Raw genomic sequence first — 18,678 nt, 5'->3', positions numbered from 1 at the left:
CCCAGACTGGGAACACGACATTCTAGTATGAAACACAGATTTAAATTGAAAGAATTGAAATATATCTAACCCAATAATAATATTTTTTTTATCATACTACAACGTCTGCTGAGGGAGAGAGAGGAATGTCTCGGAGTTGCTTGTCCTGCTGTGCAATAGGTTAGACAGGATGGTGCCGCACTGAATGTCCGCCAGGAAATGTGGTTTCAGCATGGTGGTGCGGTTCAGAGACATCTTATCAGACGATATGGCGAAACGTGGATAGGCCGAGGTGGTCCAACCGCGTGGCCGCCGAGGGCACAGGATTTAACTCCTAAGGATTACTTCTTGTGGGGCTGCATGAGAAGTTTAATTTACGAGACTCCTGTAGAGACAGAGGAAGATCTGCTGGCACGAGTTCTAGCCCTCCACTAGAAACTGAAGAGACACCAGGCGGGATGGAGAGTGTGTACCATAGCATTCTTCGGAGGTACAGTGTCCGTAACAACATTGCGGTCGCCACATCGAGGCACTGTTGTAAAGCATCAATACTGTTGTATATTGCAGAATGCTGTGTTCTTTTATGTTCTGGAATAATCTAAACATGTACTATTCAACAGTTAACCCAAAAAAAATGTGCTTCAGTGGTAAACGGATGGTTCGTTACGTTTCCTTTCGAATTATTACCATGCAGAGGCGGATGAATTAACCGTGGAACGGAAATGGTACGTTTCCGGACATGAGATCCTATTCCAAATAATATGTACTCATTCCCCTGTGCAAGCCCCAGAAGTTTGTAACAGGAACTTCCAAACACCCTTTATGCTACATAAGGATTGAGGAAAATAGAGGTCGGAGACCATGTGCTTTGGCAATAACTAGATATTCACTCATGATTTTCTTTATTTCAGTTAATATTCTTATACAGTGCGATTACTAGAATTGTGATAAAACAGAAACAGAAGTACATTAGGAGCAAATGCTTTTGAAATGAACTAAACAGTGAGGTGGCGCCAGAACAGAACCACGTCCCAGGCAACACCGACTCCTCACTGAAAGTTGGTTGCGGTGATGGTGGCGAGCCAGTCGAGAACGGAGGTGACCCTGACGAAGCCAGCAGGCACCCCTGTGACGCAGCCGTCGGTCGGAAGGAAGCCGGCCACTCCGATCTGCTTGAAACCTCCTTCAGTCTCCAGAACCAGGGGAGTACCGAGGTCCGCCTGCAACGTAGACAGTTATTTCCTTACAGATATCTATTACACTTCTGCTGCAATTATTCAAGAAATCTTACGAACGATAATACGCCCTGACCTATATAAAGCACACCCCACGAGCTTTGGAGCACTATTCAAGAACTGCGTGTTCACCAATGACATAAGTTGTTGTTGTTGTGGTCTTCAGTCCTGAGACTGGTTTGATGCAGCTCTCCATGCTACTCTATCCTGTGCAAGCCTCTTCATCTCCCAGTACCCACTGCAACCTACATCCTTCTGAATATACTTAGTGTATTCATCTCTTGGTCTCCCTCTACGACTTTTACCCTCCACGCTGCCCTCCAGTACTAAATTGGTGATCCCTTGATGCCTCAGAACATGTCCTACCAACCGATCCCTTCTTCTAGTCAAGTTGTGCCACAAACTCCCCTTCTCCTCAATTCTATTCAATATCTCCTCATTAGTTATGTGATTTACCCATCTAATCTTCAGCATTCTTCTGTAGCACCACATTTCGAAAGCTTCTATTCTCTTCTTGTCTAAACTATTTATCGTCCATGTTTCACTTCCATACATGGCGACACTCCATACAAATACTTTCAAAAACGACTTCCTGACACTTAAATCTATACGCGATATTAACAAATTTCTCTTCTTCAGAAACGCTTTCCTTGCCATTGCCAGTCTACATTTATATCCTCTCTACTTCGACCATCATCAGTTATTTTGCTCCCCAAATAGCAAAACTCCTTTACTACTTTAAGTGTCTCATTTCCTAATCTAATACCCTCAGCATCACCCGACTTAATTCGACTACATTCCATTATCCTCGTTTTGCTTTTGTTCATGTTCATCTTATACCCTCCTTTCAAGACACTGTCCATTCCGTTCAACCGCTCTTCCAAGTCCTTTGCTGTCTCTGGCAGAATTGCAATGTCATCGGCGAACCTCAAAGTTTTTATTTCTTCTCCATGGATTTTAATACCTACCCCGAAATTTTCCTTTTTTTTCCTTTACTGCTTGCTCAATATACAGATTGAATAGCATCGGGGACAGGATACAACCCTGTCTCACTCCCTTCCCAACCACTGCTTCCCTTTCATGTCCCTCGACTCTTATAACTGCCATCTGCTTTCTGTACAAATTGTAAATAGCCTTTCGCTCCCTGTATTTTACCCCTGCCACCTTCAGAATTTGAGAGTATTCCAGTCGACATTGTCGAAAGCTTTCTCCAAATCTACAAATGCTAGAAACGTAGGTTTCCCTTTCCTTAATCTTTCTTCTAAGATAAGTCGTAGGGTCAGTATTGCCTCACGTGTTCCAACATTTCTACGGAATCCAAACTGATCTTCCCCGAGGTCGGCTTCTGCCAGCTTTTCCATTCGTCTGTAAAGAATTCGCGTGAGTATTTTGCAGCTGTGACTTATTAAACTGATAGTTCGGTAATTTTCACATCTGTCAACACCTGCTTTCTTTGGGATTGGAATTATTATATTCGTCTTTCGCCTGTCTCATACATCTTGCTCACCAGATGGTAGAGGTTTGTCAGAACTGGCTCTCCCAAGGCTGTCAGTATTTCTAATGGAATGTTGTCTATTCCCGGGGCCTTGTTTCCACTTAGGTCTTTCAGTGCTCTGTCAAACTCTTCGCGCAGTATCATCTCTCCCATTTCATCTTCATCTACCTCCTCCTCCATTTCCATAATATTGTCCTCGAGAACATCGCCCCTCTATAGACCCTCTATATACTCCTTCCGCATAAGCATGCTAATGAAAGGCACAAACACGTCAATACAGAGGCAGGCAGAGGAGTTGAGTAGCAGGCTCACAACTGCTTCCCGACAGACAACTTTCCCTTCTTACGAAAATCCGTATTGTGAGACTGCAGGTACCGTAAGTAAAGATCAATGGGTGCACACATCAAGGAGAACCATCTGCAACGTACCGTGGCATCGAGATGGTAACAAACTGAGGTGGCACTCCAAGTGGACTTGTTAACCAAGAAGCTCGTTTATTGTGCTCTGCACTTTCAAATCTCTCTCTGAGGTCATATGCATACGAGATTGGTACCACACACTCCGTATGTTCACTCAGTTCTCACCCAGTGCATAGTTATTGTAGCGTCATGCTGCTAAGATAAAAGAAACATGCTTTTACAAATATGTCAGTAAGATTTACGAAAAGTTGCTGAACGAAAATCTTAGAGAAATATCTTAGAGGACTTTTAAACTTAAGAGCCAGTACATACACTCCTGGAAATGGAAAAAAGAACACATTGACACCGGTGTGTCAGACCCACCATACTTGCTCCGGACACTGCGAGAGGGCTGTACAAGCAATGATCACACGCACGGCACAGCGGACACACCAGGATCCGCGGTGTTGGCCGTCGAATGGCGCTAGCTGCGCAGCATTTGTGCACCGCCGCCGTCAGTGTCAGCCAGTTTGCCGTGGCATACGGAGCTCCATCGCAGTCTTTAACACTGGTAGCATGCCGCGACAGCGTGGACGTGAACCGTATGTGCAGTTGACGGACTTTGAGCGAGGGCGTATAGTGGGCATGCGGGAGGCCGGGTGGACGTACCGCCGAATTGCTCAACACGTGGGGCGTGAGGTCTCCACAGTACATCGATGTTGTCGCCAGTGGTCGGCGGAAGGTGCACGTGCCCGTCGACCTGGGACCGGACCGCAGCGACGCACGGATGCACGCCAAGACCGTAGGATCCTACGCAGTACCGTAGGGGACCGCACCGCCACTTCCCAGCAAATTAGGGACACTGTTGCTCCTGGGGTATCGGCGAGGACCATTCGCAACCGTCTCCATGAAGCTGGGCTACGGTCCCGCACACCGTTAGGCCGTCTTCCGCTCACGCCCCAACATCGTGCAGCCCGCCTCCAGTGGTGTCGCGACAGGCGTGAATGGAGGGACGAATGGAGACGTGTCGTCTTCAGCGATGAGAGTCGCTTCTGCCTTGGTGCCAATGATGGTCGTATGCGTGTTTGGCGCCGTGCAGGTGAGCGCCACAATCAGGACTGCATACGACCGAGGCACACAGGGCCAACACCCGGCATCATGGTGTGGGGAGCGATCTCCTACACTGGCCGTACACCACTGGTGATCGTCGAGGGGACACTGAATAGTGCACGGTACATCCAAACCGTCATCGAACCCCCATCGTTCTACCATTCCTAGACCGGCAAGGGAACTTGCTGTTCCAACAGGACAATGCACGTCCGCATGTATCCCGTGCCACCCAACGTGCTCTAGAAGGTGTAAGTCAACTACCCTGGCCAGCAAGATCTCCGGATCTGTCCCCCATTGAGCATGTTTGGGACTGGATGAAGCGTCGTCTCACGCGGTCTGCACGTCCAGCACGAACGCTGGTCCAACTGAGGCGCCAGGTGGAAATGGCATGGCAAGCCGTTCCACAGGACTACATCCAGCATCTCTACGATCGTCTCCATGGGAGAATAGCAGCCTGCATTGCTGCGAAAGGTGGATATACACTGTACTAGTGCCGACATTGTGCATGCTCTGTTGCCTGTGTCTATGTGCCTGTGGTTCTGTCAGTGTGATCATGTGATGTATCTGACCCCAGGAATGTGTCAATAAAGTTTCCCCTTCCTGGGACAATGAATTCGCGGTGTTCTTATTTCAATTTCCAGGAGTGTATATCCCCTACTCATACTTGATGTTATTAGCAAGGGCGAGAAGGAAAGGAAATGATCGTTTGGCATTTTGGCTGAGACGTCCCATCCGGGGACCTATAGCTGCCCGGTTGCAAGTCATATTTGAGGTAACACCACGTGGGGTGACTTGGGTGTCGGTGATGATGAGGATCATGAGGACAACACAATACCCAGTTAATGGCCGGAGAAAATCTCCTACTCAGATGGGAATCGAATCCAAGTGCGATGCATAGTAGGCAAACACGTTACTACTCAGCTAAGCAGGTGGACAGCAAAAAAGAAATTCACAACAGAAGCGCACCTGCAGCAGCCTCATTGGAGAACTCCTGACAATGTAAGCTTCTCTTACCTCTGTCGATATCTACTAGCATATTCTGATTCCAGTCCAGTCTTGGTCAAGCTATTACTTGGGTCATTCGGCGAAAGTTTGAAACCATGCCTTACGGAATCCCCAAACACGTGTGTTCCAAAGCTAAAAAATGGTTCAAATGGCTCTGAGCACTATGGGACAACATCTGGGGTCATAAGTCCCCTAGAACTTAGAACTACTTAAACCTAACTAACCTAAGGACATCACACACATCCATGCCCGAGGCAGGATTCGAACCTGCGACCGTAGCGAAAGCTAAAAGTATCTGAATAAAAAAGCGAGCATCAGCACAGTCAAGTTGAATTACATTTTGCTGATGCTGAATGTCTTGCGAAACTACACACTGGAAAATAATGAATCTTGTCCACCAATGCAAAGTTATATGTCAGTCAAAACAATGAAAGCAATCAGACCTTCGTGAATTTAAAAACGTAAACTTGTAGCGACTCCTCTGTATTGTCCAGCAAGTTTGTGCCAGTGCACATAAATACACACATCAAAAAAAGTTTTGCATCACTTCAAGTCCGAGAGTTCCGGAACCTGTACAGAAAATTGGAATAGAGCCCTTTTTATTGCTCATGAAGACCACACATTGCATGTTGTACCACGATACAGCGAGGCCTTCAGAGGTGGTGGTCCAAATTTCTGTACACACCGGTGCCTCTAATACCCAGTAGCACGTCATCTTGCATTGATGCATGCCTGTATTCGTCGTGGCATGCTACCCACAAGTTCATCAAGGCACCGTTCATCCAGATTGTCCCACTCCTCAACGGCGATTCGGCGTTGCCTTAGATCGGCGTTGTCAATAAACAGCCCTTTTCAATCTTTCCCAGTCATGTTCGATAGGATTCATGTCTGGAGAACATGCTGGCAACTCTAGTCAACCGATGTCGTTATCCCGAAGGAAGTCATTAACAAGATGTGCACGATGGGAACGCGAATTGTCGTTCATGAAGACGAATGCCTCGCCAATATGTTGCCGATATGGTACCACTATCGGTCAGAGGATGGCATTCACATATCGTTCGGCCGTTACGGCGCCTTCCATGACCACTAGCGGCGTACGTCGGCCCCAATAATGCCACCCCAAAACAGCAGGGAACCTCCACCTTGGTGCACTTACTGGACAATGTGTCTAAGGCGTTCAGCCTGACCGGTTACCTCCAAACACGTCTCCGACGATTCTCTGGTTGAAGGCATATGCGACACTCATCGTTGAGGAGAACGTGATGCCAGTCCTGAGCGGTCCATTCGGCATGTTGCTGGGCACAACTGTATCGCGCTGCATGGTGTCGTGGTTGCAAAGATGGACCTCGCCATGGACGTCAGGAGCCTTGCGCACAGTTTGAGTCGTAACACGACGTCCTGTGGCTGCCCGAAAAGCATTATTCAACATGGTGGCATTGCTGTCAGGGTTCCTCCGAGCCGTAATCCGTAGGCAGCGGTCATCCACTGCAGTAGTAGCCAATGGGCGGCCTGAGCGAGGCATGCCATCGACAATTCCTGTCTTTCTATATTTCCTCCATGTACGAACAACACCACTTTGGTTCCCTCCTAGACCCCTAGACACTTCTCTTGTTGAGAGCCCTTCCTGGCACTAAGTAACAATGAGGACGCGATCAAACCGCGGTATTCACCATGTAGGCATGGTTGAACTACAGACAACACGAGCCGTGTACCTCCTCCTTGGTGGAAGACTGGAACTTACAGTCTGTTGGACCCCCTCCATCTAATAGGCGCTATTCATGCATGGTTGTTTACATCTTTGGGCGAGTTTAGTGAAATCTCTGAACAGTCAGACGGACTGTGTCTGTGATACAAAACCCACAGTCGACGTCTATTTTCAGGAGTTCTGGGAGCCGGGGTGATGCACAACGTTTTTTGATGTCTGTAGTCACTAACTGTTACCTGAGGCTTCGCTCACATGTCAGTACCTTTATAATGGTGAATGATGATTACTAAGTCATCTACTGAACGTACAATAACGTCAGCTGCCCTCATGTGTCTGCCGGTTTTGTTAAGAGCTGCCTGTGATGTGCGCCCCACGCTACCCTCTCTCAAGTTCTTCCAATGCACGGTGCGCCAACGTGCACAGAATCGCTGCTAAGCAGCCCGTACAGAGACGGATGTACACTACTGGCCATTAAGATTGCTACACCAAGAACAAAAGCAGATGATAAACGGGTATCCATTGGACAAATACATTATGCTATAACTGACATTTGATTCCATTTTCACGCAATTTGGGTGCATAGATCCTGAGAAATCAGTACCCAGAACAACCACCTCTGGCCGTAATAACGGCCTTGATACGCCTGGGCATTGAGTGAAACAGAGCTTGGATGGCGTGTACGGGTACAGCTACCCATGCAGCTTCAACACGATACCACGGTTCATCAAGAGTAGTGACTGGCGTATTGTGACGAGCCAGGTGATCGGCCACCATTGACCGGACGTTTTCAATTGCTGCGAGATCTGGAGAATGTGATGGCCAGGGCAGCAGTCGAACATTTTCTGTATTCAGAAAGGCCCGTACAAGACCTGCAACGTGCGGTCGTGCATTATCTTGCTCAAATGTAGGGTTTCGCAGGGATCGATTGAAGGGTAGAGCCACGGGACATAACACATCTGAAATGTAACGCCCACTGTTCAAAGTGCCGTCAATGCGAACAAGAGGTGACTGAGACGTGTAACCAATGGCACCCCATACCGTCACGCTGGGTGATACGCCAGTATGGCGATGACGAATACACGCTTCCAATGTGCGTTTACCGCGATGTTGTTAAACACGGATACGACCATCATGATGCTGTAAACAGAACCTGGATTCATCCGAAAAAATGACGTTTTGCCATTCGTGCACCCATGTTCGTCGTTGAGTACACCATCGCAGGCGCTCCTGTCTGTGATGCAGCGTAAAGGGTAACCGCAGCCATGGTCTCCGAACTGATACTTCATGCGTCGAACTATTGGTGGAGATGGTTGTTGTCTTGCAAACGTCCCCATCTGTTGACTCAGGGATCGGGACGTGCCTGCACGATCCGTTACAGACATGCGGATAAGATGCCTGTCATCTCGACTGCTAGTGATACGAGGCCGTTAGGATCCAGCACGGCGTTACATATTACCATCCTGAACCCACGGATTACATATTCTGCTAGCATTTATTGGATCTCAACCAACGCGAGCAGCAATGTCGCGATACGATAAACAGCAATCGCGAAAGGCTACAATCGGACCTTTATCAAAGTCGGAAACGTGATGGTACGCATTTCTCCTCCTTACACGAGACATCACAACAACGTTTCACCAGACATCGCCAGTCAACTGGCGTTTTGTGTATGAGAAATCGGTTGGAAACTTTCCTCGTGTCAGTACGTTGTAGGTGTCGCCCTCGGCGTCAACCTTGTGTGAATGCTCTGAAAAGCTAATCATTTGCGTATCACAGAATCTTCTTCCTGTCGTTTAAATTTCGCGTCTGTAGCATGTCATCTTCTTGGTGTAGCAATTTTAATGACCAGTAGTGTAATCATTAATGAATAATCACTCGACTTCAAAGTATGAAACTTCCTCACAATACCTGCTTCAACTTGTACTGCGTCCGATCGCCATCTTTACGTACCAACACTGGCAGGTCTCGGAACCAACCTATTCGCGTTCCTGCTCATTATGTACTGAAACAGAGATGCAACGGTTCGACGAGGTTCCCACTGCTGGTAAATTTGCCTAGTGTACCAGAGGTTCCAGAATATCAGGTTCTCTGGCTAGTGCATGCTAGCCAAAGAATGCGACTGTACAAGAAATGGTTTGTTAAGTCGTGTGGGTGATCCCTGGTAGTCAGCCAGTCACAGTCGACCCAGGTGCCACACTGGTGCCTTCCCAGCTGCTGCTCAGAAACTCTGCTGCCTCAGACGCCCCACGACACGAGTCCCACGGTGTCGAATCACCCTGCAGCACTCCAGCGAAAAGTCTGTATGTACTGCCATCGAGATAAGTGCTCCTGAGGTAACGACTAAAGCAGTGCGCGTATTACTGCTCTCTTTATAGAGTGTGCAGTGTGATGGAAATATGTTAATTACATTAGACAAACCTTTTATGGAAATGGAATTACTGTATTACCATCAGTTTATGTTCCTCAGACTGATGAACCTAGTATTTTTATCTCTTACTGATCACAAATGCCACATTCGGGTATATTTTTTTATAATTAACATTTATTAGTTTCGGAACGTTTAGTTCTACATGATTCTGTGACCACCTAAATTGCTTGCCGGTGTTCAAATGGCTCTGAGCACTATGGAACATAACATCTGAGGTCATCAGTCCCCGCCTGCCGGTGTGGTTATCAACGAAACTACCAATCTGCCTACAGAAGAAATCCAGTTCATGTCCCTCCAAACTGATATCTGCTGACGGTAACTTATTAATAAAAAAAGAATAACTCGGGACGCTGGCCGGCCGTTGTGGCCGAGCTGTTCTAGGCGCTTTAGTCCGGAACCGCGCTGCTGCTACGGTCGCAGGTTCGAATCCTGCCTCGGGCATAGATGTGTGTGATGTCCTTAAGTTAGTTAGGTTTAAGTACTTCTAAGTCTAGCGTACTGATGACCACATATGTTAAGTCGCATAGTGCTCAGAGCCATTTTAACCATTTTTTGGAACTCGGGAGACTAACTGTCACTGATAATTATATTACACATGTCGATAGGCTATCAATGCAGGGAGACTGCGTGACTTAACTAATAACATAGAAGAAATACATTGATACAATATTAATTAATTATAGGTATACTTTGTAACAAGAATTTACGTTTTCCCAACTAATACAGAATTTCGAAAGTCACACAGTAGTTCGTTTTCTAGAAGTAAGTGGTTGTGTGATGAACAACACTCTATACTCACCCAGCATACGCCAGTGTACGTGTTCGCAGCGCACATAATATTGTCAGTAATGGCACCTGCTTCGTGGAGCTCCGAGCATACTGAGTTGGGAACAACCGTCACCTGACTCCATATAAGAACTTCTGTCTCTCCCGCTGTAACCAAAAGAATTAAATCACGTTAATTTCGTGGCTCTTTACCAATGTGAACATTTAGTTACTGAACTCCTTACTAGTAATACAACATAAATAATATCATTTCTAAGGTTTCGCAATATAAGGACCCCTGAGTAGCTAAGTACTAAAATCATGCTAGTAATTTTTGCTACAGTTAGTGCATGCTATCAGATTACTTTGTGAACTTCATTTGCATAAATTTTTCATTACGATACAGACTGAATCAGTTTCCATGTCACGAACAAATCATATGTTTATCTGTATAGTTACACACTGGCTATTGTCAGATGAATGAACATTTCTCAGCAAGCAACAAATTAAAAACGGTTATTAGATACATACCTATTAGTTTTCAGCAAATGACGTGATACAGGTGAGACTTACCGAAATTGAACAAAGAAACTGTGGTGTAAATTGGCTTCGTCACTGTGATAAAATAAGTTGCCAAAACGAGCAACTGGAGATTAAGTGGAAGTTGTCTTTCGTGATTCTTGACACCTCTTGTTACTTCGAATGAATTATTGTCACTGTTCTATGTCCTCTTTGCGTGACTTCATAGAGTATTCTTGAAGAATATTGAAGTAAACATTTTTTTGCTATATTGTGTTTGTTAGTACGATCCTTTTTAAAATTCAAGATGAATTATTTATAACAAATTTTATCAGAAATTATATATGATAAAGAAGGTGTAGCTATATTTCTCTAACTCTTTTTGCTGCAAGCTTCAATATCGAAGTAAACGAACACTTATTTTTACCATCAGTATCCATTTTGAACACACTTTCAGTCATCGCAATGATTTACGTAAATGCATATTACCAAAGGACACTAGCGAAGTATAAATCTAAAATACAGTGAAACAATGAATTCTTTCCGCGACTAACAATGATATAAAATGCGAAAATTGCTGTAGCATTTCGTTAAGAAGCTCAAAGCAGTATTTATGAGAAAGGGATCCTTTATATCCGTATTTCTTTCATAACCAGCCGTACCGCCCTTTTTAAAAGCGCTTTCTTCGACTGGCTGTGTAGAATCCCGCGCAAATTTTTCTAGAACCTTCTGTGACATTTTGTTGATCGGAGAGAGCCTAAGAGCAAAGGCTACCCCCACCTCTTCGGCAGCCCTGGTTGACTCAGTGGCCAACGCTTTTTAACAGACCTTAGGGATTGGCCTTTTACCGTCCCTCCTTAAGGACCTAACCAAGGACTATGAGTCCAGGGGAGCTGATGAAAATTTGCTCATAGGCACTAGGAGACGGGCAACTAATGAATACGTGCGTTTCTGGTAAAATGTCGTGATAGCTATGAAGTCGGTTCGATATTATATAAGTTAGATCACGTACAAACTTATTGGTATCAGTAGCTTCAGGTGTAGGGAGTTATTCACTCTACTCAGTCATGTTACATATAAAGATTAATTTCTTCCAAGTGGAACTTACAATGTTTAATTAATGCTCGTGATTGCTAGGAAAGTGATGAACAGTTTTGTAGGAGTTCTTTCTCGCAATCCTCAGATGCAGATATTTGTCTGTAGTACCCATTCAGTCTGGTTTAAAATCGTTACTGTTCAAGTTCTATGCCAATTGAAACTGTCCCGTATCCTTTCCCTCAAAGAGTTTTGGGACATATCCCAGAAACTGTAGTAAATAATGGACCCTGAATACAAATAAATAGTTTGTCGCTGCATTGTATTGCTGTTGGCAACACTAACTTTTGTAATGTTTTGCAGGTATGCTTCTTGTTTCCAGATGGAAATACCATGCATCTGGTATACATTGTATTCTGTTCTTAGTGACTGATCGTTTCCTCCACAGATGGCAACACAGTCATTATTTGAGGAGAAATGTAACAAAGCAGCGGCGTGAATTTTACTCGCAGTTGGGCATTAAATTCCACAATGTTCTTACATGTTGATATGATTTTTATCAATTAAAGGAATAATATAGTGTCACTGGCATATAATAGGAATAGAAAGCAAAGTAGAGATTAACAATTTCCCTGTAAGTAAGTTTCTTTCTCAATAAAATTATTTATATCCATTTGGTACCATCATGCATTCAGTCATGGCATTGCTTTGCATGTGTATAGTTATTTGGTGCTCATCACTCATGGATTTTGTCCGATTTCAATAGTTTTATGCCGTTTCCGTTATCAAATAACTTGACATGAGTACTGAAAAGGTTTATTTTATGGATAATGATGGGCAGTTAAAAGAGTTGACGTAGGAAATTTGGTTCTCAATATCAGTTCCGATTGAGTGTGAATATGAAAGTGGCGATGAAGATGAAATCTGCGACAGTGGCAATAAATTCGTGAAATCCAGTGTGAAAATGTTAATCTTACTGTTATTGTAGTGAAAGCCAAATAAACCAAATACATATGGCTATAAATTATTTTTACTGTGTGGTATCTGGATATGCCTACAAAATGGTAATGTATACAGGACATGAACCTGAAGGAGACAAGAATGATGCAGGTCATGACCTTGGAGCCAGCAGCTATGTGCTTGTTAGGTTGTGCAAGAATGTACTCGAGAATGTAAATGATAAAGTTTACTTTGATAATTATTTTAAGGGAAGTGGCATTTTACGTTTAAGGATAGTGAGAAGAAATAGAGTTCGCAATTAGAAACTACCAGATGACAAGCCCCCCAATAAAGAACAAAGAGGTGCAATACTTTAGTTGGAAATTATTAAGGAACAGAAACGTCAGATGTACTTTGGACAGACAATATGATAGTCATGTTGTTATCTAGTTTTGTAGATGTGACTTTGTAAGCAAAGTAAAGACTTATGACAGAAGTAGGAAGGAACACGTTTTTGTACCTTGTACAAAGATTGTAGAAATTTGTAATAAGTGTCTCTTCTGGACAATCACATTCATAGATACAGAATCATAATGGGCAGTAAGAAGAGGCACTTCAGACTGTTTTACCACCTTGTTGATACAGCTGTAGTCAACAACTGGATTCTGTATTGCAGAATTAATAGCATCCATATTCCAGTGCCTACAGCAAAGGAGCTCCAATTAGCAAATTTTAGAACTGGATTGGTCGAAACATTGCTCAAAATTGGTTTCAGTACGATACTAAAGTTATATGAGTGAATCACACGAGTCCACACCACCCAAGTAAGAAGTCAGATTCTACCACGTTGGACACAGGCCTGTTCATTTAGATAAAAAAACAGAGGTACAAAAGTGAAAACTGCAAAGATATACCATTGTTGAATGCAAAATGTAAGATGGAGCTGTGCTTTAAAAGAATATTATCTGTTTCTCTGTAGAGTGATAGTAGTATCTTCAGATTTATTGCTAACGAATATGTGGCTTTAGAAGTTACTGCAAATCAGTAATACGAAATTTAAGTTCATAACTGACTATCTCACAAAATGGTTGATACATAAAAAGTATTTGTTCCAAGATTTTCTTGTTTGATGCACTCTTGAAAAAGTGTTGTTTGTTGAACTATGAGTTATATCTGAATGCAAGTAGTTGCCAAAAGCCAACAAGAAATAAATAATGAATTTCAGACGGTAGAATGAGCGATATATTTTTTCTATATTTTTACTTGTCACTAGTAAACCGTTGCAACCACTTTTTTCAAGGTGTAGAGCTAGCATCCCAAATGTGTTACTTAGGCATTTCATGTCACTTTACATTAGATCAGTTAGTAAATGTAGGTCCTAGATGTATTACTTTAATAGTATCTAGGACGATCCTTGCTCGTTAACTGAACAATTTATCCACTTTTGTGTTACACTGTGTATCTTTCTGGAGGGACTCTGTCAGTTTCTCTCCTGTGTCAAAATTCCCGGGAGTGCAGGTTATCATGGCTTTACTAAGTACTAAATTGGGGCCTCCGTTATATTCTTCTGGGTAGCAGAATTTTCCATCGTGTTGTGAAAGTCATGATCTCTGCGACACACTCGCATACCAGAAGTTGATCTGGGTTGTGTAGTGGAGAAGGCGACATGGCAGAGATTCACACATTTCTCAGTATTCTCCAGTTGTTAGGGTAGGAATGAGCTGAACCCTCTTTGAAACTAACAGCCGCAGGGCTCTTGGACCAGAATGGAGCACGTCTGTGCTGACTGTTAGGGAAGAAACATACTGCAGACGGCAGAACGACACGCTCCCAGACCCGACCCAAACTTCCATATGTCGTCAACCATGAATCTACAAACTGCACTCGTACATCCATTAAGTGTATTCCCGTGCAGTGGGGACACGGTAATTGAAAGTCGATTGCATGCATGCATGCTCGGAGGAATATTGCATCGCACTTCTGGATAACATAGGCACACTGCAACGTCGTGTTTATCCTCCGACTCAGGGCAAGCGACTTTCAATTGTTCAGGCCCTTAGAAGCCAAAGTGTCTAAGTCACAAATTTTTAATTTTGGAGATAGGTTTGGATTTCAATAGTTTAAGCACACATAAATCTGCGTGGCCGTTAGATACAAGTAACAAGCAGTCTGCAACTGATGTCTAGAGGCTGAAAACAAAACCGCTAAGGCAATCTCACATTCCCTTTGGAAGTCAAAGGGTACACATGAACTTGTTTCTCTCGGCTACCAAGTGACCGCAAACAGCTTGTCCTGGCTGAGTCTTTAACAGAAGATATTAAATTTAAAATTATTTTATTCATTCTTCGTGATTTGTTGTTATTTTATTTCCTACACAATTTGTTATGCTGTAGCTGTTTTTAAGCTATAAAAAATAAGTACACATATGTGGAATATTTGTGAGCTCTATAAAGAGTTTTGTGCAGAAAATAATTTACCACCTATTAAGAGTTACTATAGACTTATTTTCAATATGGCCTTCAATCTGAGTTTCCACACACCTTGCGACGAGTGACAGACTGCAGAATTTGATAGTTCATGGAGACCCAAAAATATTCAGACACTGACTCGTCAAAAAGGAGGCACAAGCATCTAGAGATAAAAAAGACAGGGAGAAAGAACATTCAAATTATGAGAGTTCGCAAATAGCAATATGTTTTGATGTACAGAAGACACTCCCTACACCGGTGGTTTCTTGCACCACAGCGTATTCTCCAGCACAGCTATGGACTTACAATTATGTGTACACGATTTTGGCTCTGGAGTTGCTACAAAGTACATTTGGTATGAGGGTCGAACTGCTCATTGATGCAAAGAAATTGCTTCAGTTATTCTACGCTATGTAAGTAGATTGCCTAAGTTAGTTAAACACATGACAGCTATTAGTGACAACGCTGGGGATCAAAATAAAATTAAATACACTGTAAAGTTCTGGCATTGCTTTACCCAGAATACGCACACAGAAACTGTAGATCACAGATTCATGATTTCTGGTCTTTCCTATACGGAATGCGACCAAGATTTTGGAATTATTGAGGAGTGTGCCAGGGAAAGTTCTTGGATTTTTGTGCCTCATTTCCACGGCCAGTAGGCTATTAAGGTAATCCGCATGACTGACAATGATTTAATCACACTAAGTGAAATTAATAATCATCTCCATGAACTATCAAATTCTGCAGTCTGTCACACGTCGCAAGGTGTGTGGAAACTCAGATTGAAGGACTCAGTGAAAGGCTTGAGGAAAATGGAGTGGTTGCGTTTTCAAAAGAAGTCGCCGTTCACCTTCTTCTACAAAGAATCTCTCAACGAAGAGCTGGAAGATTTCCAAAATGTTAATAACCAGAAATCACGTCGCTGCGGCAGAAATATGAGTGTCTTCACTGCTTTACAAATAAATAATAAAAACCGTAAGTTAAATCAGCTGAAGTACAGAGCTCTACAGACTCTACTTCCCTTAGTGCCACCATAACATCATGAATTTTACCAGACACTTCCACACCGTGAGGCTGCAAGCAGACTGAAGCCAGTTAGTCAAAATCATGAAGAAATTGGTTCTTTTTCAGAAAATGAACATGACAGGACGTTGGGAACAGACTCTGAGCCGATTGGAAAAAATTGTAGAGAGAGAACACAGCTTGACTGCTGTAAGCACATTCAACTGGATGTGGATCGCAGTAGTTACACAGAGACGGACAGGCTGAACCCATTTTCAACAGCTGTGGTGGCAGGCCACCCTACGGACTGGAGAAGACCACATCATCGCTGCTTTCACCACGCGAAATCAGCTCAATCACATTTCTTGAAGTAGTGATACCAAGCTAACAAAATTGCCACTGTTTATAACTTTTCTCTATTAACTAAAGTCTGAATCAGATTTTCAGCCATAAATGAAGTTGTTAAAAGTGACATTTCAACCCTGACTGATTTTTGTAGGCTCTGCTAAAATTAAATACACACGCTTTGGATGGAAATGGAAGTTATCGTCAAGTTCTCGAAGACATCACACGTGTACCTGTAGATGTTTCTTTTTATACACTACTGGCCATTAAAACTGCTACACCACGAAGATGACGTGCTACAGACGCGAAATTTAACCGACAGGAAGAAGATGCTGAGATATGCAAAGGATTAGTTTTTCACAGAATTCACACAAGGTTGGCGCCGGTGGCGACACCTACAACATTCTGACATGAGGAAACTTTCCAACCGATTTCTGATGCACAAACAGCAGTTGACTGGCGTTGCCTGGTAAAACGTTGTTGTGATGCCTCGTGTAAGGAGAAGAAATGCGTACCATCCCGTTTCCGACTTTGATAAAGGTCGGATTGTAGCCTATCGCGATTGCGGTTTATCGCATCGCGACATTGCTGCTTGCGTTGGTCGAGATCCAATGAGTTAGCAGAATATGGAATCGGTGGGTTCAGGAGGATAATACGGAACGCCGTGCTGGATCCCAACGGCCTCGTATCACTAGCAGTCGAGATGACAGGCGTCTTATCCGCATGACTGTAAAGGATCGTGCAGCCACGTCTCGATCCCTGAGTCAATAGATGAGGACGTTTGCAAGACAACAACCATCTGCACGAACAGTTCGACGACGTTTGCAGCAGCATGGACTATCAGCTCGGAGACTGTGGCTGCGGCTACTTTTGACGCCGCATCACAGACAGGAGCGCCTGCGATGGTGTGCTCGACGACGAACTTGGGTGCACGAATTGCAAAACGTCATTTTGTCGGATGAATCCAGGTTCTGTTTACAGCATCATGATGGTCGCATCAGTGTTTGGCGACATCGCGGTGAACGCACATTGCAAGCGTGTATTCGTCATCGCCATACTGGTGTATCACCCGGCGTGATGGTATGGGGTGCCATTGCTTACACGTCTCGATCACCTCTTGTTCGCATTGACGGCACTTTGAACAGTGGACGTTACATTTCAGATGTGTTACGACCCGTGTTGCTACCCTTCATTCTATCCTTCCGAAACCCTACATTTCAGCAGGATAATGCACGACTGCATGTTGCAGGTCCTGTACGGGCCTTTCTGGATACAGAAAATGTTCGACTGTTGCCCTGGCCAGCACAGTCTCCAGATCTCTCACCAACTGAAAACGTCTGGTCAATGGTGGCCGAGCAACTGGCTCGTCATAATACGCCACTCAATACTCTCGATGTACTGTGGTATCGTGTTGAAGCTCCATGGGCAGCTGTACTTGTACACTCCATCCAAGCTCTGTTTGACTCAGTGCCCAGGCGTATCAAGGCCGTTATTACGGCCAGTGGTGGTTGTTCTGGGTACTGATTTCTCAGGATCTATGCACCCAAATTGCATGAAAATGTAATCACATGTCAGTTCTAGTATAACACATTTGTCCAATGAATACCCGTTTATCATTTGCATTTCTTCTTGGTGCAGCAATTTTAATGTCCAGTAGTGTATATTTTCAGTTGGATAGTATGCCAGGCATCTTGAGTTGTGATGTAAGCGTGATACCTTCGCTTGTAAAACATATAAGTGTTGACGTGACAGTATTTCTTTACAGTAGTTACATCTAATTACCAAGTAACTCCACAGAAAGTGAACTTTGGAGAATTCAGCACTGGGTAACGCTGCTGATCAAAATGTGAATGATTTCATTAACGCTCAGATGCTCATTTCTGAACTTAAGGCATTTGCTGGCCATTCATGAAAGTGGGTACCAAATGTCCAGCAGTGTCCTACTTGCCAGGGTGTGCACATACACAATGAAAAATCTCCCTCCACCAAGGAACACAGAAGCTTCCAAAGCATAGAAAACACAGTTAATTATGTAGATGAGAGTGCTGTATGATAGAACACATATCAGACTTTCGCCTCTTGCCACTGCTGTAGTAGAAGTTCAATATAATTACTTATTCTATTTTCTAAGTGATGTCATTAACGTTTTCTGCTGCGCTGTATTTTTCTGAAATTACCGAAAGAACTCCAGAAAATTAATTTTTTTTTAGCGTGGAAATCAGTTCCAAGGGACAACAAGGTCATTCT

At 43.8% G+C, this 18,678-nt stretch overlaps 2 protein-coding genes across 3 annotated transcripts in view; both read right to left on the bottom strand.

The window, feature by feature from the left end:
* Positions 1-864: 864 nt before the first annotated feature.
* The window catches only part of LOC126106607 (chymotrypsin-like elastase family member 1), a 61,857-nt gene continuing 44,043 nt past the window's right edge, over positions 865-18,678 (bottom strand). For both annotated transcript variants that reach the window (XM_049912950.1, XM_049912949.1), the window contains exons 5-6: positions 10,155-10,288; positions 865-1,199 (exon numbers count right to left, since the gene is read on the bottom strand). The gene's annotated coding sequence lies outside the window, so the exon portion shown is untranslated. The remainder of the gene's footprint in view (positions 1,200-10,154; positions 10,289-18,678) is intronic.
* On the bottom strand, positions 1,029-13,305 carry LOC126106126 (collagenase-like). The gene is made up of 3 exons (XM_049912371.1): positions 13,134-13,305; positions 10,155-10,288; positions 1,029-1,199 (listed from the first exon to the last, which is right to left on the bottom strand). The coding sequence occupies exons 1-3, from the start codon at positions 13,303-13,305 to the stop codon at positions 1,029-1,031; spliced, it is 477 nt and encodes a 158-aa protein (XP_049768328.1).

Source organism: Schistocerca cancellata, chromosome 10 (assembly GCF_023864275.1).
Source record: "Schistocerca cancellata isolate TAMUIC-IGC-003103 chromosome 10, iqSchCanc2.1, whole genome shotgun sequence".
In the NCBI taxonomy this organism is placed as follows: domain Eukaryota; kingdom Metazoa; phylum Arthropoda; class Insecta; order Orthoptera; family Acrididae; genus Schistocerca; species Schistocerca cancellata.
The sequence above is the reverse complement of the archived record's forward strand: the minus strand, read 5'-3'. Positions and strand labels throughout refer to the sequence as shown.